Source organism: Panthera tigris, chromosome D1 (assembly GCF_018350195.1).
Source record: "Panthera tigris isolate Pti1 chromosome D1, P.tigris_Pti1_mat1.1, whole genome shotgun sequence".
NCBI lineage: Eukaryota > Metazoa > Chordata > Mammalia > Carnivora > Felidae > Panthera > Panthera tigris.
Window position 1 is genome coordinate 15,750,005 of NC_056669.1, and position 25,699 is coordinate 15,775,703.

The window sequence follows — 25,699 nt, forward strand, 5'->3', positions numbered from 1 at the left end:
ATGAGTGAAATCATATGATATCTTTCTCTGACTGACTCTTTCCACTTAGCATAATACCCTCCAGTTCCATCCACGTGCTTGCAAATGGCAGGATTTCATTCTTTCTCATCACCTAGTAGTATTCCATTGTATATATAAACCTCATCTTCTTTATCTATTCATCAGCTGATGGATCAGTGTCGTCCCTTACAACGTGAGTTCCTCACGGCACCTGCCTCCGAACTTGTCAAGATTACAGGAGGCAGTGCAGGGAAAGCTCTCAGCAGTGACAAGCAAGGCCATGGTCAGACCGAGGACCGCCACTTGTGGGGCCCGCCAGGGGTGATGGTGGACTGCAGGGGGGGAGCTTCGGGCCAGGGGAGGGTTCGGCTAGGCGAGAGGCTCTCTTCCTACCAGAAGACCTTAGAAATGTGTTGAGGTATCTGTTCCCTGAAGAGTTACAAACACGAGACTCATTCCCATCAGCCCGAGACAGCAAAGGAGCCACCGAATTCGAAAGAGGCGGGCAGAAGACCCAACAAAACACCAGCCTCTTCCTGGGTCCTTCAGTCCCAGATAAAAACACCCAGTTCTAGAACTGCACTTAACAGTTACAAGACACTCACAACCACCAGCTTGCCAAATGCCGTCGATGACCTCAGCTCAGATGAGGCTACGAGGCCCCAGGAGGGGAATTGATGGGTCTAAGGTCACACAGGAGGGGGCAGGCCCAGTGCTGTCTTTTCGTTACCAGCACCGGAGAGCAGGAGGCCAGTGGGGGCTGTTTCTAAATTTCTCCCACACATCCTCTCGCTGAACTCCTCACCCATCTCGCAGGTACAGGACAGATGTTACTTGACATCTAAGGAAACTGAGGCTCAGGACCAAGTACACGGACTACCAAGTGGAGTAACTGGGTCTGGAACCCTCATCTGCCTTAGAGCCCAGCATATTTTTAGGGGACACACACAGCCTCTCCCGCCCCCCCTGGCTGCCTGCTTGACTGTCAGCCCTCACAGCCCCCTCCCTGCCCCTACCTTCCAGTCAAGGTGATTCTGGACAAATACTACTTCCTGTGCGGGCAGCCTCTCCACTTCATCCCGAGGAAGCAGGTGTGTGACGGCCAGCAGGACTGTGCCTCAGGGGAGGATGAGCAGCTCTGTGTCAAGAACTTCCCCGATGGGTCCCCGGTGACAGGTGAGTCCAGGGGCACGGGCACAGCAGGAAAGCAGCTCAGGTTCCCTTGGTCCACAGCATAGCATCTGCCAACTGGTCAGTTCCCATCCTTATTGTAAGGTTCTCAAGGACAGGACCAGGTCTTGCCAACTAGATCCTAGTACTTACCATGCAGCAAATACTCAGTGAATATCTGATAACAAGTGGGGGAACCAGAGGGGACAGGAAATTGCAACACAGTCTGTCCCATTCTGCTGCACCGGGGTGGAACTGAGGCAGGGGGCTGGATTGGATGACCCTGGGGAGTTTCCTCCTCTCTACAGGAGACCAGAAAGGGGACTAGGAAAGTAAGGTCAATAGCCATAGCCATTGACTAGCTATTGATTCCTCTATCCGTTAGGTAAGTGCTCACTGTAACATGCTATGCAACGAGACTGAGCAACAAGGACGCTATGCAACAAGGACTGAGGTCCTTCAAAGGAATAGGGGAGGTTTCAAACAAAAACTCCTATTCTTTCTTGGATGGGGCCAGCCCGGCATCATCCATCTAGTACTTGGGCTCTGGAGAGAAAGGATAGCCCAGGAGATGGGTGTTGGGGCTTTTGAGGGGCAGGACGAAGGGACTTCTTGCATATATCCTTTTTTATTTTTTTTTTAAATCAGAAGTCAAATGCATATGGACACCTGCCATTCTACTGCCAATAGTACTTCCCTCTCAACCCCTCCCTCTGACCTCACGTGGAAAAAGGAGCTAGGTTCCCCGCCGAGAAGTTCCCTAGGCTGGGCAAGCTGTGTGTAACCATGAGGAGAGCCACAACCTATCACCAAAACTGATACCTATAAGAGCAAAAGGAAAAGTTATTAGCAATTGTCCCAGGACAATAGGTCAACATGGAGGTTGTTCCCAGGACATCGGGTCACCCTAGCTACCATCAAAACGAGGCTCAATTGGGCAAAGCCAAATGGAAGAAGTTCCCTTGGGGCTGAAAGGGTCGGTGTTCTATGATGCTCCAGGGTCTGGGTGTAGGGAGGGTGTGCTGGTCTCATGATGAATGCTGAGGGAGATGGGCCAGACGGGCCCCTGCCACATGCAGCTGACCCAATTTCTTGCCTTCTCAGTCCGCCTCTCCAGGGACCGATCCACTCTGCAGGTGCTAGACCCGGCCACAAGAAGCTGGGTCTCTGCCTGTTTCGACAACTTCACAGAAGCTCTGGCCAAGATAGCCTGTGGGCAGATGGGCTATGACAGGTACCCAAGCCCAAGCCTCCAGAGGCTGTCCCCTCACCCTTAGGACCTCCTCCCTGCCTCCCCCTTTCCCAAAAATATAGATACTGGAGTCAGACAGAACCAGTCTTGAATCTGAGCACTTTCACATACAACAACATGAAGTTCAATCTCATAAGCCTCAGTTTCCCCAAGAGTCAATTGGAGAAACCTCATAGGATGCCTGTGAGGTGCAGCGAGAGAAAGTAAGCCTCACCATGACCCCCAACACACAGTTCCGGCTCCTTGCCAGCTTCGCTCCTTCTTGGCTCTGCAGGAGGCCACCCTGTCCCAGAATATAATTTACTTATTCAATGTCCCATCAATTAAAATCTCGTTTAAATGATCCTGATTTCATTGAGCCCCATCAGCAACCCCAGCTCTCTCAGCAAATTTCAAAAGCAATTTCAAACCTTCGGTGGATGAAGAGTTATGTAATCATAACAAGGGTATCTGCATGATGAGTTTATATTCGTTTGATCCTGGCAAAAGCAAAAAGGTCGTTTTCATTGTATCTATTTTAGAAATAGGTTTGGCGAAAATCAGGAACTTGCTTGGGTAGGAGAGGCCTGGAATTTGTGCCCAAGACCCCTGAACTCCTGGGCATCCCGAGTTCCAGCAGCATCTCTGTTTCTAGCTTGGGTCATTCTTTCCTCTCCCAAGGTTTTACCTGTAAAGGGAGGAGAGGGGAGGCCACTGACCAGAGAGCCTAACCAGAGAGGAGGAAAAAGAACCCGTTTACTCGGCTGCAGAGTGGGGCACCTGCTCCCTGGCAAGCCCCAAGGATTCTAAGAAACTGGACCCAGAGTGGAGGCAAAAATGAGAAATGCCAGGCAGACATCATCAATCAATCACAGAGCCCTCTCCTGTCGACCCTTAAAGCAGCCTCAAGGTCCTTCTTACAATAAATGCTCCAGGCAGCGTCACGGATCCATCAGATCGTTTCGCCCCCTCTGCTTCCTGGTTACCAGGTTTTTGCTGCTCCCCGCTGGCCACAGTGCGCAACCCCGGACAGGACACCTCTGCCTCCTTCAGTTCTGAGGCGAGCTGGAAAGGCACGCCCTGCCCCTGCTCTTCCCTGGGTTCCTCCAGCAGCCACCCAGACCAGCCTCCCCGGCAGCCAGCCCCTCCTCCCCCCTGCAGCCCAGCCCACTGCGGCGTCAGCAGCAGGAGCGCCCGGCCCTGCAGGCTGCTGCGGCTGGGTTATGCAACCAAGGTGTCTCCGGGGCTCCTTTAAGGTAATAGGTTCCTGGAGTTTCTGTCCTTCCAGAGTTCACTAATGCACCAAACCAGCCGGCTCTTGAGTTCTACAAAATCAAAGCTGGTCGGTTATTCATTAGGATGTAAGTGGTGAACAGAGGTCAACTGTCCTGGGACTGTCCATTTCCACCCCCGTCCCTCCTTCTGGGTCTAGATCTCTCTACTTTCCTTCCTCCGCCTAGACAGGAAGCCCTTCTCGCTCAGGACCGTAAGACCCTAGATGGTTCAAAGTGGGAGGGGCTCTGGAGATCATCAGGTCCACCTATCATTTTACAGAGGGAGAAACTGAGGCTTAAGGAAACCCGGAGAAGGGTGTGTGTGACCTGTCAAGGTTACCCATCAAGCTAGTCTCAGAGCCAGGACAAGAACCTCCATCTCCAGGGCTCTTAAACCCAGCACCAGGGCGCCTGGGTGGCTCAGTCAGTTAAGCACGTCCAACTCTTGATTTCGGCTTAGGTCATGATCTCACGGTTCGTGAGTTTTAAGCCCCGCATCAGGCTCTGCCCTGACAGTGCAGAACCTGCTTGGGATATGCATATTGTCTCTCTCTCTCTCTCTCTCTCTCCCCCACTCTCCCTCTGCCCCTCCCCCACTTGCCTTGCTACTGGAGAAGCAAGACCACATCCACGCTGTGCCCAGAGCAGTGTCCTGGGACGTGTTCTTTACCACCCCCGTCTCCTGGGAGTGGGGGCCGCTCCCAGCACCTTCTAATCTCCCACCCCACCTCACATCTCTCTCCCTCCCTCCCGACATGAACAGCAAACCCGCCTTCAAAGCTGTGGGGATTGGCCCAGACCAAGATCTGGATGTTGTTGGAATCACAGAGAACAGCCAGGAGCTTCAGGTGCGAAACCTAAGTGGGTAAGTGAGAAAACGCCTTCTGGCCCACAAGAGGCTCTGGTAACAGAGGTTGCCATCAGGGAGGCAGCCAGACTCCCCTGAGCAGGTGCAGCAAAGGGGGATGTAAGCCAGACAACGGGACGAACTCCAGGCCATGCAGATGGTTAGACAGAAAGGGCTAGGGAATCAGATTACCAGATTTCTGAGAGGTTTTCTGGGTTGACTCCCTTTTTTATATATATAATAGAGAGCAGGACAAAGTGTGCAGTCCACATGTCGGTGGCTAAAACCGACATTTTTCCTACTGCTTTATATTCCCGATTAAACCCAATAGGCAAGACTCCAAAGGCCACTTTGTCCTTCCCAGCCACTCACCCAGGCCAGGGGAAGACCTCTCCATACTCCCAGCTCTCCAGAGAAAAGACTGCATGGCCTTCGGCAGTGGCCTGTTCCTATGCCTCACTGCCCTGCATTAGAGCCCAGCAGCTAGATAAAAATGGTCACAATGCAGCAGAGAGCCTCAGAGAGGACGCGAGCTTCTTAGCGTTCAAGGATGCTGCTGAGGGCTGCTTATTCATCAAAGAGTGAATCTTAAAAAGGACCAAGATGATAGCAGAGTGATCCTTTGCCTCTAATTCCATTGAAATCCCCCCCCCCTTTTTTTTGGTCCATTTGGAAAGCCCACAGTCCAACAGCCACTGTCCCAGCCTCTCCTCTTCCACTCCAGGCTGCCGAGAGCTCAGGATGGGCTCGGACACAGGCAGAACTGTACCAAGTGGTCAAGCCATCTCTATGCAGTCCCCCAGTATGTGGGTTCCAGATTTCCCAAGTGTCGGGAGGGGGCTGGGGTCAACGGTGTCAGGGGACCCGAGTCCTCGCCTCCCATCCAAGGGAGCGACAGAAACCACAAGGCCCCGTCTGTCCCTTCCAGGCCCTGTCTCTCAGGCTCCCTGGTCTCCTTGCACTGTCTTGGTGAGTACGCCCCATCTCTGAGGGTTTGGGCCCTGGGCCAGCAATGAGCAGGGAGACATTCAGCCTCACTCTTAGATCTCCCAGACTAAGCTTCTCTCCCTTTCGTCCCAAACTTCCTTCTTCGGCCCTTGGGCTTGTAGGTCAACACTCCTTCAAGTGGGTGACATTAAGAACTCTTCCACACCATCCACACACATCCCTACAACCTAAGCAGAGAGCCAGCAGGGAACAGAAAACTGGAAAGGACGGAACTGGGCCGCCCCATGCTCCCTCCCCAGTCACTGGGTCACAGTCTGCCCCGTTATCCAAGATCAAATTATCCACATCCAGTTTAGCAAAAATACACCGAACACTTAGACTGTGTCTAGCACGGTCAGATGCTGCTGAGCAATAGAAAATACCTGACCAGTGAAAGAATTGGCCACTCTCCTCAGGAGCTTATGTCTGAGCAGAGAGCGAGAGGCAAGGTTACACGTGTGGCCCCCAGCTGAGTAGTGGCCACAGCCGACATGCCACAGAGAGAGCTTCGCGGAGGCCAGGAGACCCACTGGCTTCCAGCGTGATCTTGAGTAATGCACTTGACCTCTGTGGGGTCCCACTTCCCAAGAAGGCCTTTCGTCCAATGGCCCAAGGGGATCCTGGGAGACTCCCTGCTCTTATAGAGGAGATCAGAAGAGACAACAAGTGCTGTGGTCCAGCTCACCCAATCAGCCTCATGGTAGACCCGAGCAGAGCCTGGAAGGATGGCCAGAAACTGGACGGGCTGAGTAGAACGAGGTCATCATCACTGCTTTTGCAGTCGGGCAGTATACATGCTTCCCCACTGGGTGTTAAGACTTTTTGTCGTTATGTGACACCCACGATCCCTGGCGTGGGTGGGCTGACGCGTGGTGGCTAGCCAATGACCGAACCGTCACGTCATCTGATGTCTGCGCTGAATGGCACTGAAGTCACAAAGAGGTTTAAGTCACAGACCCTCCCTTGAGTCTCACTGGGAAGACTGAGGCACAGCCAAAACGAACGTCTGGCCGACACCCAAGACAGGCTGCGGAAATTCCAAGCCAAGAAAAATGCCCAGGGGTTGGGTGGCCTGGAGGTGGTGCCCAGGCCGAACCTTGAGCTGTAGGCTCCCGGAAGGGAGAGACCACATCTGTTGGTCTGTCTGGTCCTCTGCTCTCTTCCCTGCATCCTTGAACACAGTAGGCACTCAATACAAATTTGCCGAATGAATCAATGGTTTAGATAAACAGCAAAGAGGACAGCATCTCAGGGACAGGGGCTTCCTTGAGCAAAAACAGAATGACTCTCTAGGGAGCTATAAGCAGATCAATTCGGCTAGACAGAAACCTGATAAAAGGACAGCAGGCAGCTGCCGGAGGAGGGACTTTAAACTCTACCCTCAAAAGAGAGATACCTCGGGGCTCTGAGGAGGTGAGGTGACTCAGAGAGAAAGCAGAGTTTGGAATAAGAGGTGTCCGAAAAGACCCTGGCTAGCCCAGGCCCCGAAAGTATAGCAGGCTTTTTCTTTTCCTCTGAGAAGCACGGCTGTGGCAGTGACCTCCAGGACTGGAGAGGCGGAGAGCAGGTCAGGGAGGTGCGAACGGAGGCTTTTACAAGAGCTTGAGGGGCACGATGGAAAAGCCAAGGATGGTAGCGTGGGAAAGAAAGGTGTCAAACTGGGAGACTCACACAGCGTGGGGGGCGGGGGGGGGGGAGGGACTTCGGGAGCGGGGAGTTTAAGATAGGAAGATCCAGTGTGTGGAACTTCCTTCCCACTCTCCCAGGACGGTTCGTGGGCATCTGTTTGCCCACACTCAGCAGCAACGGCTGGGGACACTCCACCTGGGCAGGACTTTCCTAATTCTGCATCCCTGTTTGGTTTGAAGGTCGTGAATTCCCAGCACACGATTCCCACGATAGAAACTCTTCAACACACCCAAAGCTGAACAAAGGAGGGGGGAGATGGGTGGGGGGGGGGAAGCCTATGGTCTGGAGATTCTCACAGCCTTCCTACGAATAGCTCAAAACTGGCCTGGTCCTCCCCACCCCTCCAGGCCCCCGTCATCAGGGCCCTGTTCTAAGGGGACAGACTCTGGGCTCCAAGGGGAGGCCATCCCCTCCAGAGCCTGACTTCTGATCTCTCCCTCCTTCCTCCTGCCTCCAGCCTGCGGGGAGAGCCTGAAGTCCCCTCGGGTGGTGGGCGGGGAGGCGGCCTCTGTGGATTCTTGGCCTTGGCAGGTCAGCATCCAGTACAACAAACAACACATCTGTGGAGGGAGCATCCTGGACCCCCACTGGATTCTCACCGCAGCCCACTGCTTCAGGTGAGGCCCACACTGCAAGGAGGCCTTGGGGGATCAAAGCCTTGGAGGGGCCGGAGTGCCTGGGTCCCCTGTCTCCCAGCCTGTGTTTCGATGCCCTCACCTTCCCTTACAGGTTAGCAGAGCCCTGCCCACACCTCTGGGGAAGGACTACTCCCAGGCCCTCTTCACTTACTTCCTTTCCTTCCTTCCTTTCACTCAACATCAAATGATGAGTACTGTATTATGTGCCCATGTGTGTTAGATCCCATCAGTGCCTTAGAGGAACTCACAGGGTAGGCCAGTGATTCTTAACCTTTTCTGGGATCTGATGAACTCCAAGTTCTTTCTTGCAATCCCCCCCCCCACACACACACACACACTCAGCGGGCAGGAGTTTCTGGAGTCAGGAGGAAGAAAGCCAAGTACGTAACGCAACTGACAAGTACCACGTGAGTAACACAGACCGTAGAAAGCATCGTGGGAGAGAGTGCCAGGACCCCAGAGCTCAGGCACAGGGAGCAGTTCTTCCCCAGGCCTCCAGTTAGAAGCTTCCTTGGAGAGATTTCACCAGGGGAAAGGATCAAATCCCCTTTTAGAATTGGGCCTTTGGTAGGCGATTCCTCAGACCCGCTCCTTCTCTGCCACCCCTGCCCCCACCATCATTGTCTCCTAAAGCAGGGACATGCGGCACCCCAGTCTCCAGGGCCCTGAGGACCCAGCTTTTGGCAGAGGCTGCACAGCGCAGGCCTGAACCCTGCCGTCTCTGCCCCTAGGAAGCATCTCGATGTACCCAACTGGAAGGTGAGGGCTGGCTCGGACAAACTGGGCAACTTCCCATCCCTGCCTGTGGCCGACATCTTCGTCATTGAGCTCAACACCACGTACCCCAAAGAGAAGGACATTGCCCTTGTGAAGCTGCAATCCCCGCTCACGTTCTCCGGTGAGAGGCGGCATCTGGGAACAGACCCCCGTAGGGCAGGTTATTCTCCCATTCTGCCACTCGTTCACCAAGTGGCCTCGGCACCTCACTTGTCCTCTCAAGCCCTCAGCTGCGCATTTGTTTCCCGTGAATATACCAGCCTAACGTCAGTGATGCCCTGAGGCCCCCTCAAGCCATCAGCTCCTGCTGGGTTCTTTTGGGGTCTGTTTTCTCCATGTGCAGCACCTCAAGTGGGAACCGTAGATTCATCCGATCTTGGAGTCGTGAGGGACCTAAAAGATCGTCTAGTCCATCCGCCACCCCAACCAATGCCAAGAGCCCACACGATATCTCTGCCAAGGGGTTGTGCCCATCTGGTCTCCCCCAGGGGTGGGGAGCTCATTACCTTTAGGGCAGCCCGTGGAATCTTTGAACAGCTTGGTAGATGACTCATGCTTGCATAGTATTTATATCAGCACTTCTAAATGTCATTCCCACAGGACACTCGTCCCTCGGGAGAAAAGAGGGCTCTATTCCCCAAGTAAGTTTGGGAAACATTTTTATAGCAGAGCTCTCTTCTTGGGCCATACTAGTGTATTAAAGATATGGGTTTTTTTTAATATTTAATTTGCTTTGTTATGTCTAACCCCTATCTCCTCAACTTATTTGACCACAGAACTTTTTTCCTCGTGCCATTTTTGTTAACGTCCTCTGGAACATATGTCCTAGAAACCCTGCTGTCAACCTTTTCAGAGGGCTTAGCCACCAGGCTCTCCCCCTCTTTCTCTCTGCTCCTGGCAGGCACAGTCAGGCCCATCTGCCTGCCCTTCTTTGATGAGGAGCTCCCTCCAGCCACCCCACTCTGGGTCATTGGATGGGGCTTTACGGAGCAGGATGGAGGTGAGTCCTGGGCTCGGGACCACAGGGCTGAGGGAGCAGCTCTTGGAAGTGATGGGAAGGAGCGCCGTGCTTCAGAAAAATCATCCTGGAAGTCCAAGCACCAAGGTGCCAGGCAACCCAGAGAATTGTCCCGGGCTGGGGGTAGAAGGCAAAAATGGGAACGTGAGTGTGTTTTCAACTTCCTAGGAAAGATGTCTGACACGTTGCTGCAGGCCTCAGTGCAGCTAATCGACCACGCTCGGTGCAACGCAGAGGACGCCTACCAGGGGGAGGTGACCGAGAAGATGCTGTGCGCGGGCATCCTGGAGGGCGGCGTGGACACCTGCCAGGTGGGATCCCGAGGGAGTTCCTTGGATGGGATGTTAGTCTTGGAGAGACAAAGTCCAGAGGCGGACTGCCCCGCCTGAGGCCTTGCGTGCGGTGGGCACTCAATGTGCGAGGAAGGGGGACAGAGAGAAGGCAAGGATGGAAGGATGGAAACAAGCAGAAAGATTTCCAATGTGTATTTCGCATACCACGATGGCGTTACCCGCCTCACCTGCTCTTACTTCCCTTCATCTTACTTCCTGTCACTCGAGGGCAGGAACACCGGGTCTACGTTCTCTAGAACCGTCAAGATGCCGAACTACACTAGAGAAAACCATCTGATGCTGGATAAGCCCTGGCGCAACTCCCCCCACCGACCCCACTGATGGGTCCCTGAATACATGTTCCCAGAGGATCTCCCGATCCCTTTGCATTAAAGCCCCTCGCCCTATTCCCGCCCCCATTCTCGGTCATTCAATTCCTCCACTCAAGAGGGATCTCTTGGTCATCTCTTGAATGCCAGGTAAATAGGTTTGGGGGACAGTGTCTTCTTCCCTCAGGGAGCTCACAGTGGTGGGGGAAGGAGCAGTCAGGCTACGGTGTTATTGGGGGGAGGAAGTCTCGGGGGCTCTAAGAGCTGGGACAGACACCCAAATAAGCACACTTTTCACTATCTGCCATGTTCATAATCTGTTTTGTTGTGTTTTCTTTCTCTCTCTCCTCCGCTTGACTCTAAGCTCCCCAAGGACAGGGATCTTTGTTCTTTTCATTGATCGAACCCCAGTTGTCTAGGACAGTAGGTGGCACACAGCAGGCACCCCAAGAGTAGCTAAATAAATTTGGGAAATGCTAGGTTAAACAAAGATAATCAGGCTTCTCACCGCAGAACCCCTTAGAGCCTTCAGTTTGCTAGTGTGTGTTGTGAATGCCTGCGAGAAGGCTAACAGCAGCCGACAACTTACTGGACCACAAACAGACACTTTTGCCCCAACTGGAAGGCCATTCCAGGCTGCAGGAACAGCATGAGCAAAGTCAGTGAGGGCAGAACAGCACCGAGCACTGGGAAGCAGAGAATAGATGGGTCAAGGCCGGGGGGTGGGGGTGGGGAGCGGGAAAGAGAAGCCCACCCTTCCACCCCACCCCTGCCTGCCCCCTCCAGCAGCCCCTGTTCTGGTGTCTCACAGGGTGACAGCGGTGGGCCCCTGATGTATCACTCTGACCTGTGGCAAGTGGTGGGCATCGTGAGCTGGGGCCATGGCTGTGGGGGTCCAAGTACCCCGGGAGTATACACCAAGGTCACAAGCTATCTCGACTGGATCTACAGCGTCCGGAAGGTGAGCCTCCCTGTTGTGTCCTCCTTCCCTTCCTCTACCCTCAAGGTATCAAACCATCCTCAGGTTTGGTTCAAATGGCTCTGAGATAACGCCTTGCATCCTAAGTAATTTTCCCTACCAGTGACAGCCTGAGATTCCACCATGAAGAACTCAAAGTCCCTAGGATCAGAGATTCCCCTTCAATGCAAACGGCCTAGGGTACGGAACACACCCAGCTTTATCACTCTCTATTCCCTGGCAGAATGCGACTCTCAGCAAGTTTCCAGAGAACAGATTCTGTTGAGGAGGGTGCAAAGGCTTAAGAAACTTTCCTCGAAAATAGAGGAGCAAAGCGCTTCAGAAAAGGCAGGCTATTTTTGCACACGTCACCACCTTGTCCAGTTTCAAATCACCTGCCTGTCTGTTGGTGTTTCGTTGTAGTCTACACTATGATGCTTCCGCCCCTCCGTACTGCTGGGAGCTCCTTCCCCCCTGTCCTGCCTCCCTGGGGATCCCCCAGAAGTCAGACGAAGCAAGTGCCCCCTCGGGCGCACCTCTCTGCCCACAGCCTCAGCATTTCTTGGTGCAGCAAAGGGCCTCCATTCCTGTCAAAGACCTCACAGGCCACAGGCCCCCAGAAGAAAGTCAGCAGCCCCAGCCCGGCCACCCCTGGGGCTCCGGGCATCCCAAGGAGAAAGACTGAACAGGCCAGCCTTCCCGCCGAGGTCTCAGAAGGCATTGCTAAGCCAAGAAATTCTCCTCCTCTACTGAACGGAAGTAGGCTCTCTGGTGAGAGCCCAGATCACCAAGGGCTGGAGCGGAAGGAGGAGAGGTCTGAGCCAGCCCTCCCCTCCTCCACCCCTCCCCAAGCACACTCAGAGCAAGAAACCAAATGTAACGCAAGATGCACTGTCCTGCTGTTGACACAACTAACGTCACTGTTGTCATTGTTAGCCCCGTGGCTGCTGCTATTCAAAAGGCCTGCGAAGCCTTTGACACAGGCTGACTGGGCTGCGTGGTAAGAACTGAGCGAGGACTACTGCACCCCTACTGCATCATCCTTGGGCCGGGGCAGGGAAAGGTCCTGGGGAGCCCAGTGATTCTCAAAGAAGGAGAAAGGAGACCCAAGACTGGAGCTGCTGAGTGAGGGCAACAGTGAACTTGCGGACTGGGGAAGCCAGGGTGAGCACGGCTCCTTCCCACACAAGGCCGTCTCCCACTGCCCTCCTCCCGTTTCTCCTGCCTGCCCTACCCAGCCATGGGCCAGAGATAACACCTAGGATTTGGGAGGGAGGTAATTTAGGCATTCAAGGCTGAAGTCAATCATGGCTCCCCCAGTGGCTGCAAGGAGGTACTGCACCTCTGAGTCCTGCCTGGAGAGCCCAGGGCGTGGTTGCTTGCGACGAGAACTCAAACCCCAGAGCCCGTGCTCACAATCAAAGATCAGCCAAGATTTATCAAAAAGAAAACCCCATGAGCGACGCCCGGGGGGCTCAATCGGTCTGCAGCCTAGGTCAAGATCTCACCGTTCCTCAAGGTCGAGCCCTGCATCGGGCTCTGTGCTGACAGCTCAGAGCACCTCCCGGACTCGTGCTCTGTCTCTCTGTCTCAAAAATACACATTAAAAAAAAAATTTTTTTTAACCCCACGGTGGGAATCATCAAAAACAGCAAATCGTCAGAAAACCAAGCACTTTACATGTTCGCATTACCGGATTATAATAAAAAACCCATAGGGTACCTGGGTGGCTCAGGCAGTGGAGCATCCGACTTCAGCTCAGGTCACGATCTCACAGTCCGGGAGTTCGAGCCCCATATCGGGCTCCATGTGGAGCCTGCTTGAGATTCATTCTCTCTCTCTCTCTCTCTCTCTCTCTCCCTCTCCCTCTCCCTCTCCCTCTCTCTCTGCCCCTCTCCTACTTGCTTGCGCACACTCTCTCTCTCCCCACAATAAATAAACTTAAAAAAATAATCATCATCAAGAACGGATACCGTAGGATATTTCTATATGCCAGACACTATTCTAAGCACCTCACTGCATCCCGAGTCATTTGACACTCACCCAAACCTATGAGAGAGGTGCCATCCGTATCCTCTTTTTACGGGTAAGAAAACTAAGACGCAATGAGGCTGGTACCTCGCGTGAGGTTACACACGGGTAAGTTGAATAAGAGCATTCAGACTCCAGGGTGCTATGAACCGTCACACCGTAGGGCTTCTAATACAAGAGCTTATAAATCTTTCATTAAAAATGGGCACTTTTCCACATTTTAAAATATTTTTTAAACACTTTTAAAACACACATAAAATCTACTATCTTAACCACGTTTTAAGGATATGGTTCAATGATTTTAAGTCCATTCGCACTGTTGTGTGGCCATCAATCCCGTCCATCTCCAGGACTGTTTTTCCCTTCCAGAACTCCATATCCCCTTCAACAATAACTCCCGATCTTTTCCTCCCCCCAGATACCGGAAGCCACCCTCCTACCTTCTGTCTCTATAAATTTGGCGACTCTAGGTCCCTCATGTAAGTGGAATCATATAGTATTTGCCTTTTTGAGCCTGGCTCATTTCAGCTAGCACACGGTCTTTGAGGTTTACCCATGGTTATAGCCATGTATCAGATTTTCCTTCTTTTTTTAAACAAATTTTTTTATTTAAAAAAATTTTTTAATGTTTATTGAGAGACAGAGAGAGATAGAGCATGAGCAGGGGAGGGGCAGAGAGAGGAGGAGACAAATCATCTGAAGCAGGCTCCAGGCTCTTGAGCTGTCAGCACAGAGCCCGATGCGGGGCTCGAACCCATGAGCCGCAAGATCGTGACCTGAGCCGAAGTCAGACGCTCAACCGACTGAGCCACCCAGGCGCCCCAGATTTTCCTTCCTTTTTAAGGGTGAATAATATGCCATTATTTATACCACATTTTGTTTCTCCATCCATTTATTGACGAACATCTGGGTTGCATCTACCTCTTGGCGATTGCGAATAAGCTGGGGTAAACATGGGTGCATAAATGTCTCAAGACCCTGCTTTTGATTCTTTGGGTGTATACCCAGAAGCAGAATTGCTGGATCATATGGTATCGGTTTTTCATTATTCATTGCTTTCCCTAAGGATCACACCATTTTACGTTCCCACCCACCGTGCACAAGATTCCAATTTCTCCACATCCTCACCAACACTTCACTTCCTGTTAAAAAAAAAAAAAAGTAGGTATTTCCATAATCAAGCAAATGTGACAAGCAGATTTGAAGAAGAACTAAATGGAGCCCTTAGAAATAAGAACTATAATTATTAAAATGAAAAACAGATGTTTGGGGTAAATAGCGTTTAAGATGGAGACCAAGAGAGGAGTAATAAACTGGAAGGTAAATTGAATACGTCACTAAGGTTGCTGCACAAAGAGATAAGGAGATAAAATATACACGTATACAAAAACAAGGCTATGGACAGTGGAGGCTAGAATAATAAGGTCTAACGTATCCAGCTAAACCCTCAGAGGCAGAGAGTGGAAGTATTAAAGAGAAATAATATCTAAAGAGATAACAGCAGAGACTGTCCAGAACCCAATAAAAGGTATGAATCTACAAAGCGTATGCACATACAAGGTAGAAACATGCCAATATAACCCTCACCTAGGGAGGGTAGTGAAGCATCAAAACACCCAAGATGAACAGAAACTCTTTAGAGCAGCCAGGGAAACGAGCCAGACTGTCTACAGCACCAGAAAGACGCCAGTTAGACTGCCAGCAGACTTCCCCCACGGCCGTAAGAGAAGATTCTGTCTTCGGTGTGCCAAGACAGTAGAGGTCCATCGAGAATTGTGAACCCCACAAAACTATCCTTCAAGAATAAAGACATGTTCAGGAAAGTGACAACCGCGAGTTTGCCCCCCCCCCCCCAGGTCTTCTCTGAAGGAAAATCTCAAGTATGTACTTTAAGTTTTGATTTAAATTCCAGGTAGTTAACATCCCGTGTATATTAGTTTCAGGTGTACAATGTAGCGATCCAACACGTCCATACCACACCTGGCGCTCATCGCAAGTGCCCTCCTTAACCCCCACCACCTGCTGCACCCAGCACCCCCCCCCCCCCCCACCGCTCTGGTAACCATCAGTTTTGTTCTATATGGCTAAGAGACTGTTTCTTGGTTTGTCTCACCCTCTCCCCCCGCCCCGCTCATTTGTTTTGTTTCTTAGTACATACGAGGGGCGCCTGGGTGGGTGAGCATTCATTTTCATTTCGGCTCAGGTCAGGATCCCACGGTCAGCCCCATATCAGCCTCTGTGCCCGCTTAAGCCTGCTTAAGATCCCCTCTCTCTCCCACCGCCCCCTCCTGCTCGTGCTCGCGCTCTTAAAAAAATTTTGTCTCCCACATTAGAAGTGAAATCATATTTGTCTTTCTGTAATTTATTTCCCTTAGCATAATACTCTCTAGCTCCACATCATTGCAAGTAACAAGGTTTCACTCGTCTTGATGGCTGAATAATATCCTATCATGTGTGTGTGTGTGTGTGTGTGTGTGTGTGTGTGTGTGTACATATACATACATACACACACACACACACACACACACCACATCTTCTTTACCCATTCATCAGTAGATGGAGCCATGGGCTGTCGCCATAATTTGGCTATTGTAAACAACATTGCTATCAACATTGGGATGCATGTATCCCTTTGAATTCGTGTTTTTGCATCCTTTGGGTAAATTCAAGTATGTATTTTAGAAAGAAGAAATCTACCTTCAGGTAACATGGTGGCTCAAGGTGGCGAGGGGAAGCTCTTTACAGAAAAATGTAGCTTATCAATATAAGTGAATGATAGAAAATTTGCAACTTCTAATGAAATAATGGACTCAGGCAAGAATCCTCAGTGGAGGCGAAACCCGTTAAATGAAAGGTTTATGGAGACCTGGATATTTGCTTAACGCCCAAGTGTCACCCCACAGATGCCTTGCTGATCTCAAGAGGAAAACCTAACTTTAAAAATTGAGGGGCTCCTGGGTGGCTCAGTCGGTTAAACATCCGACATGGGATCAGGTCATGATCTCGCAGTCCAGGGGTTCAAGCCCCACGTCAGGCTCTGTGCTGACAGCTCAGAGCCTAGAGTCTGCTTTGGATTCTGTATCTCCCTCACTCTCTGTCCCTCCCCCCGCTCACATTCTCTCTCTCTCTCAAAAATAAATGAACAAAAAAATTTTTTTAAATCAAGGAATCAGGCTGCCATCACACCGCCCAGCGGAATAACCAGATATTATGCACCTCCCAATAGGAGTATAAATTATGCAGGTGACATCACCTAAAGGCACCTTATCAAAAATGCTTAACCTACACCTTTACATCTAATTTCCAGCTTCTAGGAAATATAAAAGTTGGAAGAACAAATGATACCACTTGCAAGCTCAAAGACAAACCCAGAAGGAAGGACATTCTACCACACAGGTGGCCCAATCTCTTCAATAAGACAATGTCACGAAAGGCTCTTAAGAGGCCTGACAACCAGCAGCAAAGGACATTTGTGCAAAGGGGTAACTGGGGCAACGTGAATAGGATCCGGGGACTAGAGGACAGGAAGGGATTGTTCATTATGTGTGACAATAACATTATACTTTATAAAAACATTCTTCATGTGTAGACACACATGCAGAAGTATTTAGGATAAAATAACGTGAAGTTGTCATTTACTTTGGGGGAAAAGTAACAGTTGACACAGTTATGACAAAACGTCATCGAGTGAAATCGAAGAGATACGATTCTACTTTTCTGTACATTTGAAATGTTTCTCAGCAAATAGATTTTTTTTTTACTTATATAAACAGAACAAAAATAGCCCCAAAAGTGATACAACTCCAAAGAAAGGTCGATAAATGCACCATCGCAGAGGACGCCTGCAGTATACTTCTCTCAATTATTGATGGGTCAGGCAGGCACAGTATTAGTATAGAAGATGAAATAATCCGATTAGCAGGCTTCACAGACAAGTGTAGAACCTACCACTCAACCCTTAGAAAATAAACATCCTTCTCAAGCACATTTGCACAAAGTTAACTATGTCCCAGGCCACAAAGTCTCGACACATTTCAGAAGTAGTATGGGCACCCCACACCCTGTTTTGTGCCACCAATCCCCACCCAGCCTTGCCTGCGTCCCCCACGCTCCCACCTCTAGGCCCCACCTTCCTGCCTCGCGTGGACCCAGCTCTTTCGTGTCCATGGTTCTAGATACCTAGGAACTGCCATCATTTCTAACACCGCACCAGTCTCCCCACCCCCTCACTGGGGCCAGGGCCGGGCTTTGGCTTGGTCGGTCTTCATGGCGCCCACCATGGTGGGAGCCACGGGCAGCTTTAGCACCCAGAGCCAGCAGACTGTGTCCCCACTGGCTTCCCCAGGCCTGCCCAGAAAGGCTGAGTAACGAAACACGGAAATTATCATCTACAGGACAAATGTTGAATAATGGAAGATGAGACAGGATGGAGCCAGCAGATAAATTACTCCTCCTCCTTCCCAGGATGGAACTATTCAGAGAAGCCTAGCTCCCCAGGGACGGTCCTGTGAGTCAGCTTATGGAGCTGTGGTCAGCTCAGGAACACCTCACCTTGTGTTTGCTTTGTCTCCGTCCCTGCCTCCCAGCCCTTTCCCTCTAACTCCCGCCTCCCCGGGACGGAACCCCACGCTAAAGCGTTAAGTTGTACATTTAATTTAGACAAGTTTTCTAAGAAACCTAGGCTAAAACCCGTAATTCACCTGAAAGCCAGCTATCAGAGAGAGCGTGACAGAGGCCCGAGTGTGACCCTGACGGGGAGAGGGGGGTGCAGCCCATCAGTGCGGTGGGGGAGCTAAGGGGAGACCTGATGTGGCGAGCTCTGTAATCCAGGTGTGTGTAAATGCCCCAGAAGGCAGCATCTGAAGTAGAGCTAATGGCCGAATAAGGCGATTCCAGTTACAGGGAACAGCAGGAACAAAAGCAGGGAAGGGAGAAGCCCTGTGCTCCGAGGACAGGGCGAGAGAGGACAGAACGGGAAGGTGAAAAGAGCTCTAAGATGGCTTCGCAGCGAAAAGAATCTGGGCTTTAGAGGCAGGCACGCCTCCACCCAAAACTCCGTGCGTGTGTGCGTATTGTGAATGGATTACCCAGTTCTAAGTAAGGCTGAAGGGTTCAAGTAAAGAGAAAAAGTTCCCCCTTTAATCCCCGACCTCCCTCCTCAGAGGCAGCCACTGACCTCAGTAGGATGCGTATCTTTCCAGACTCTGTACAAACACTGAGCCTCTCTGGGTTTCCATTTCCTCATCTGTAAAATGGGGCCAATAACACTGGTGCTTCCCTCGTAGGGTTTTGCCATCAGAGTTAAATAACCAGATCCGTGTAAGGTACTCAGAGAAGCCCCTGGTCCAGCAGGGGCTCAGTGTAGGTCAGTGACGATCATGTCGTTATTACTTACAGATTTCTGTAAATGGCTGTCTGCTTGTTCTACAAAATGCACTGGCTTTAAATTCCAGTTCTGCTACACAAGAGTTACATCTTCGGGAAGGGCGTTTTTTTGTTTTTGTTTTTCTTTTTAACGTCGCAGTGCTTGGCTTCTATCACGGGTAAAATGGGGATAATTATACTTGCCTTCCAGGAATACAAGGACACTTCAATATGCTGTAGGAAGGGCACTTGGGACCCTAGGGATTCGATCCATATTTGCCTTCGTCATTACCACGCCGTGTTGAGGTCTCTCTAGCTTGCTCCCAGAGGCCTCCGCGCTTCCCGTTTAGGGCCAAAGGAGAAGAGAACACTGGGCAGGACAAACCCCCCGCTTTTTTTTAAATTTTTTTTAACGTTTATTTATTTTTGAGACAGAGAGAGACAGAGCATGAACAGGGGAGGGGCAGAGAGAGAGGGAGACACAGAATCCGAAACAGGCTCCAGGCTCTGAGCTGTCAGCACAGAGCCCGACACAGGGCTTGAACTCACGGACCGCGAGATCATGACCTGAGCCAAAGTCGGACACCCAACCGACCGAGCCACCCAGGCGCCCCACCTCCCGCTTTTCTAAGCCTCTGGAAAGGCAGTGCCCAGGGTGAGAGACAGGTTTGGGCCAGGGACCCACACCTGTAGTTTCAACTAGGACTTCTCAAATGTGCGCGCAAGTCACCTGGGAAACTTGTTACGAAGCAAATTCTGCTTCAGTAGATTTGAGGTGGGGCCTGAAATCCTTTCTAACAAGCGGACTGGTGATGCTCATGTTGCGGGTCCCCAGACCGTACTTTAAGAAGCCAGGGCCCAGGACCCCTGCCCCTCCCATGGGCCACCTGAAAGCCATGTCCAGATGCTCTGCCTTGCAATGTCAAGGGCTCGAACAACGGACCTCACAGTCCATTCTGGCCTCAAAGGGCTGCCTTCCCTCTGAGCAGACGAGACACGTCGTTAGAGACCCCAGGCCTCTCTCTAGATCCCATCCCTTCAAGGAAAGGGCAGGGGGAGGAATCTAGATTTCCCCCAGAGAATAGACATAGCTCTTGCTCCCATGGAATTCACATCCTAGTTAGAGAAGATACATAATAAACAAGTAAACAAACATAGGCCTCCTAGAGATAAATGCTTTGAAGTAAAATCAAACGGGTTAAGTAGCAAGTGTCTGAGCTGGTGGGAGGTATGATTGTAGATACGATGGCCAGAGAAATCTCTAAGGAGAGGACATTTGAGCAGAGACCTGATTGAAACAAGAGAATGACTCCTGTGGGTATGCGGGGGAAGAGCATTCCAGCAGAGGCACAGCATGTGCAAAGGCCCTGAGACAAGAGGACCTGATGTTTGAGGCACAGCAACGAGAACGATGAGGCTATGAGTCAGCAGAAGGAGAGTATTGGAAAAAGATATCAAAGAGGCAACAGGGGCAGAACAATAAAGCCTTCTAGGCAGTTGTGAGGGGTAAAATATACCTGAAAGTTCTGAGCAAAAGAGATCTAATTTTTTGTGATTTTTTTTTAAGACGTCCTTTACGTACGATAAAATTCATCCTTGTTAGTCTAGAGGCCTGCCAATTTTGACAACTGTGTACAAACAAGCGATCATAGCCCCATCACCCCCCAAAAGACTCTCTTGCTATTTACAGCCTTCCCCACACCCACCTAATCTGTTTCTGTCCCTACAGTTTTGCTTCTCCCAGGATGGCATAGAACTGGAACAATATAGTAGGCGCTTTCTTGAGGCTGAAGTCTTTCACTTAGCATAACGCATTAGAGATTCATCCACACTGGCACACGGAACTTTTTATTGCTGACGAGCACGCCACATATGGACGTACGATGGTTTGTCCACCCGTTCACCAGCTGAGGAACATTGGCGTTGTTCCCATTTTGGGCGATCACAAATAAAGCTCCTACAAACATTTGCGTACAGGTTTTTACACGCCCATAACCTTTCACAAATTTCTTCTGACAAAGACGGGGAGTAAATTCACTCTCCCCTCTGAAACGACTCAAAAGCTGGGGAAGTGATACACAGAACGGCTTTCCGACGTGGGACACGAGGCAACACAGGACAGTGAGCCCTGAGAGAGGTGCACCCTACGGTACAGGAGGGGGGCCCGGGCACAGCCTGGCAACCTCCAGGAGTCAAGGAGATGGGGGTAGGAAGCAGGTAGGGCTCACCTCGGAAAGTCCTGGAGCAGAGAGAGCTTCACGGCGAGAATTCTGGAGACCCACAGAGGATCCCCTGGGGGTCTTTGGCTTCTAATGGGGGCCGCGTGTGTGAGGATATCACCCGGGACTGAGAAAGACCCACCGGAGAGGGGTGGCGAGAATGATCTGGAGCTCACACCGGCCCAGAATAGAAACATTGCCACCAACTGGCATGGGAAAACTTTGTAATTCATGGGAGATGGGAAGGGTATTGAAAGGTACTGCCACAGTAGTGGGGCGAGATCACCCCAAGATGAAAGGCTGCCCCATCAGCCCCAGGGTCCTCACCCCCCTGCCTTTCTGGTGGTTTTTGCCCTGGCTTCACGGGGTCTGCTCCCACACCCCACCATGAGTATCAGCTGAGGACTCAAGAGGACCGTGGGCAGGTACCCGGCCCTGTGAATCCTAATTGCCTTCACCTTCCAGTTTCTCAGCGCCTCTCATCAACTCAGAGAAACACCGGGCTTGGCCGAAATTCCCCTCCCTGCACTGCAGCCTGGAAATCCTCTCCAGGCTGTAAGCTTGGCCAATAAGTAGTAGGGCCACCTCGCCTGTTTGTCCCTCTCGGGAATCACCGTCTTCCAATCCCTGTTGTCCTACCTCTGAAAACCACCATATCATAAACTCTTTCCAGTGTTGCAGCCGTTTGAGGTCCAAAGGTACAGGGTCCCCAAGTCTCTATCTTGTCTGGAATCTCAATTTGTGCCGAAAGGACCACTCGAGAGGGCAGATCAAGGACAAGCAAGGGCGGAAGGAGGAAGAGCGGTGAGGAAGGTACTGTAGTGATGCAGGTGAGAGGCAACGGTGGCCTGGTCCCGGATTGCACAGATGGCTGTGGTGACAGGCAATTGAGTTCAGGATGTATTCTGAACATAGAGCTGATGAGATCTGCTGATAAAAGGGTTTCAGGTATGAGAAAAAAAAAAAGTACAGAGTCATAGTAGACTCTACTCTGTTGAGTCCAAACACACACACACACGACCCCCAATTCCTTCCCAGCCTGGCCTTATGCCCAGCAGAAACTCTTCTAAAGTCAGGAACGCTTGGGTAATCCATCCATGCTCAGGATAGTTCAAGATCAACAATATGGAATGTGCATGGGTAGAGGTAGAGAGCCTGTCCCCTGGAACAGCCAGCTGGAGGGACCAGCCAAGCAAAGCCCGACCAGAATCATCGCCAAGGTCATCAGTATAGGGAGGGCCCTGGCAGTGATTCCAGTGTTAAAGGGCCAGCTTTCCAACTTCCCTATGAATGAACGTGCCCCACGTTCTTAGACATTTTCCACGTATGATCATACCAGGGCAGGTAACATTTCAGACCAGGAGACCGGGGCTCGGGAGGGAAAGGAACCTGTCCCCATTACAGCTGGCAGGTAATGAAACCGGAACCCAACTCCCCAAAAGCCAAAAATGGAAGCCCCAAGCCGTTTCTATTAAACATAATTTTTATTTCATCCAAGGCAAAGCTAAATAAAGTTCTACAATGCCAAACGTGGTATAAAGGCAAGAGAGTTGATTGCATCCATCTTTCTGTGCTTGGACACAAGTCATGGCTGGGGGTGTGCATATCCGTGCCTCCCAGAGGCGCCAACGGACCAGAGGCCTCCCGGACCCATTGCGGCACTGTTTTGATCTATAGTTATATTTAAAAAGTTGACTGTGGGTATTGTCATCCAAGCCAGAGGAATAAACCATGCATAAGATAGTCAAAAGCTCTGAATATCAGGTGGGAGGGGAGGGACTCCAACCCGGGACAGAGTAAGGTGAAGCAAGCTGTAGGATTTTCTCGAGAAGTTCCCCTCCTTGCCCTCCCCACCCACCCCACCCCCCCACTCCCAGCACTCATGGCAGCTGCCTGCGACCGTGGGAGGGAGTCATGGGGTAATGGGGCCCAGAAGCATGGCTGCTCTTCCCCTCTGTCTCTTATCCTCTCTCAGCCTCCGGGTGGCCCAACAGCTATAGCCCAGGCCAGGAAAGATGACTCCCCAAATGTGCCGAGTCTCCCCCCATCTCAGGCACACTCAGCCTTCACACACGCCTCCTACACAACCGCGCTTCCGTGCACAGCCCCTCCCCCCCCTCCCAACTCCACGGGCACACCCTCACCTGCCACCATGTCAGGAGCACGCTTTCACACCCCTCCCTTCACACCCCAGCTCTGGTCAGCCAGCCAGGAGGGAAAAGTCTGCGCTCCGTCGGCCCCTCTCCCAGACCTCTCTAGCCTTACAGGTTCGTTCTGGCGGCCTTTTGCTCAATTCCGGCCCAGGGAGAGACGCAAGGCCTAGAAAGCTGAGGTCCTCGTTTGAGGCCAAGGATGGGGAATTGGAAGAGACTCTCGTGTTGGGTCTCGCGGACTTTACTGTGGGCACAGCTGCGTGCCTCCAGGGCTCCCAACCCTAACTCCGTGAATGGCTCTCTCTAGCCCAGGAGCCCTGGAGACACCCTCACCAACCCCTGCACATCACCCTCTGAGATCTGCGCGCACTGAGGGACGGCCTGGGAACATGGCTTTGCCCGTCTACATTCTATGGCAAACCCATGCCAGTGTGCCTCCCGGGTGCCCTCCCAGCGCTGGGGCAGAACATTCTCTGTTGCGGGGACAAAGCTGAGCATTCTTAGTCCCCACTCGCTCAACGCCCGTAGTGCCCCCAGGCACCGGGGCAACCCAAAGTGTCCCCCCTCCGGTCCCCATTCTACCCCCTCTATTGAAAACTCCCAAACAGAAGCCATGGATAAGAAGCTTCAAGCATCAGAGCCAAGGTTTCTAATATTGCAGAGACTAAAATAATTCCAAGGGGGAGGAGTGGGAAGAGAGCGAGAGTGGGTGAGAAAGAGAAAGTGCATGCGTGCGTGTGCATCGATGTGGGTCTGTGTCTGTCTCGTGGGGAAGGGACACAGGTGAGGACAGGACAGACTTGGAACGACTCCTCCAATGATAAGGCCTGGCCTCCTAGATCCCTTTCCAAGCCAAAGAGATTTTTTTAAACAAAAACCCGTCAAGCCTCACAACAGTCCTGGGAGGTAGGTAAGTATCATTACACCCACTTTATAGACGGGAAAAGCGGAGCCCAGAGCAGATGCGTGACCACCTATCAGTCAGCAGTAGACCCCGGAGCGGACAGGATGATGCTTTTCCCCCCACCACCCCCCTGCTCTGGAAACCCTGGCCTCCTCTGAAGAGAGTAAGAGGAGCCCAACCGATTCGGATTCAGCTCGTTCAAATGTTGAAACCGGGAAGGAGAAGCAAGCAGCTTTCACGAAGGTGGCCACAAGAAGTTTTCCAAAAGGCTGGCAGTCTGTGTGTTCGCAAAGCCGCAAAAATCTGAGCCCGAGCCTAGAGTTCTGGGGGGTCAAGGATGGGAGCCCTAGAGGCAGATCAGAGTGGGACCCTGTAAACCCGTCAGGTGGGGTGAGGGCCACGGGTCACAGCCAGGCACCTGTTATTCAGCCCCCATCCCCTCCACCCTGGAGGAAGCCTGCGGCTGCTTTTGGATAGGGAGAATCTGGTGGCAGCCCCCTAACCTCTGGGAAAGGGGGCTACTCCCTTCCTATCCCTCCCAGGCCCAGAGGACAGAGCGCCAGAGAGGGGGCGAGCGGGAACAGATTGTGGAGGCCTCCCCTAACCGCACACGGCTCTCTTCACCCCTCCTCCCGCCCCATGGGGACACCACCGCCGAATTCCCTGTCAGGGACCCTGACAGTTCCATGATCCCATCACTGTCCAAGGGGCCACTGGTGGGCCCCCTCAGCTCCCTGGTCCCCAGCATGGTCTTGGGAGGAGGCAGCACTACACCAGAGATGGCCATCGCGTCCAGGCTGGAGATGGGACAGAGGGGATGAGCCAGGACATGAGGAGCTAAGGCACAGTCCAGCCCCACACACAGGGGGGTGTGCAAACCAGTTCTTAGAAAAGCAGAGAAGACTGCGAGAACTCTCTCCCTGCTCCTCCCCCACCCTCGGGGGGCGAGGGGGGAGGGTGGCACAGCTGAACGGGAAGCAGCCAGGAAACCCAAGGGCCCTCTCTTCCAAAGCGAGAGGATCCCGGAGGTGAAAGCAAGGCTTGACCCCAAGTTGGAGGTGAACAACCCAGGGCCAGGGGAGAAGGTGTGATGGACGGGCACGGGCACGGGTGGGGGAGTGAGCCCACGGGAAGGGAGGGTCTGAGAGTGCAACACCTCAAGCAAGATGATGCCACCTGCCGCATCAGGGAAAGAGGAGCAGAGGGGCCAAGCTCGGGAGTTCCCAGGGGCGGCCATGGTCCTGCCATGCCGAGGAGAAGGGGCAGCCCGCACTGGAGGTGCCGGGGCGGGCATCCCAGTGGCCGAGGGGCCCTGGACACCGGCTCGCCCACGTCCGCAGTGCTGGTTCCCCGAGAAGAAATGCTAGGAAAGGCTTCAGTAGCACCCCCAGTGCTCCAGGAAGGCCGGGACCCCCCCTCCAAGACCAAGACGGTCAGCCCCAGTTGGGAAGGTTCACGGACTCCAAGCAGCAGTGGGGGACGGAGGGTCTGGGGGGGTGGAGATGGGACAGGGGCTGCGGGACACCCTGTGGAGGGGAGGAAGCGCCTCCCCAGAGGGACCTGGCGGGTCAGGTGTCCATCAAAGCCACTCACGGTAGGACCCCCGCTAGCAGGCTCCCACCCCCGACCCTGAACAGAGGCCTGTAGGCCACAGCCACCACCGAAAGGGTTAGATCTCCACATTATTGTTCACTTGGGTCCAGCTACCGGGGCAGGCCTCACTGATCGCCCGCCAAGCCTCTCTTAAACAGAAATCTGGAGGAAAACCAAGGTGTTGC

General features: G+C 52.3%; 1 protein-coding gene across 1 annotated transcript in view; it reads left to right on the top strand.

Annotated features, from left to right (window-relative positions):
* TMPRSS4 (transmembrane serine protease 4) overlaps positions 1–20,593 on the top strand; it is a 41,815-nt gene extending 21,222 nt beyond the window's left edge. The window contains exons 4-14 of the mRNA XM_042959061.1: positions 1,024–1,176; positions 2,275–2,404; positions 4,439–4,523; positions 5,451–5,491; positions 7,032–7,159; positions 7,656–7,815; positions 8,568–8,734; positions 9,515–9,613; positions 9,800–9,942; positions 11,104–11,253; positions 20,375–20,593. Coding sequence (XP_042814995.1) covers positions 1,024–1,176; positions 2,275–2,404; positions 4,439–4,523; positions 5,451–5,491; positions 7,032–7,159; positions 7,656–7,815; positions 8,568–8,734; positions 9,515–9,613; positions 9,800–9,942; positions 11,104–11,253; positions 20,375–20,455 — 1,337 coding nt within the window. The 3' untranslated portion in view covers positions 20,456–20,593. The remainder of the gene's footprint in view (positions 1–1,023; positions 1,177–2,274; positions 2,405–4,438; positions 4,524–5,450; positions 5,492–7,031; positions 7,160–7,655; positions 7,816–8,567; positions 8,735–9,514; positions 9,614–9,799; positions 9,943–11,103; positions 11,254–20,374) is intronic.
* The last annotated feature ends 5,106 nt before the right edge of the window (positions 20,594–25,699 follow it).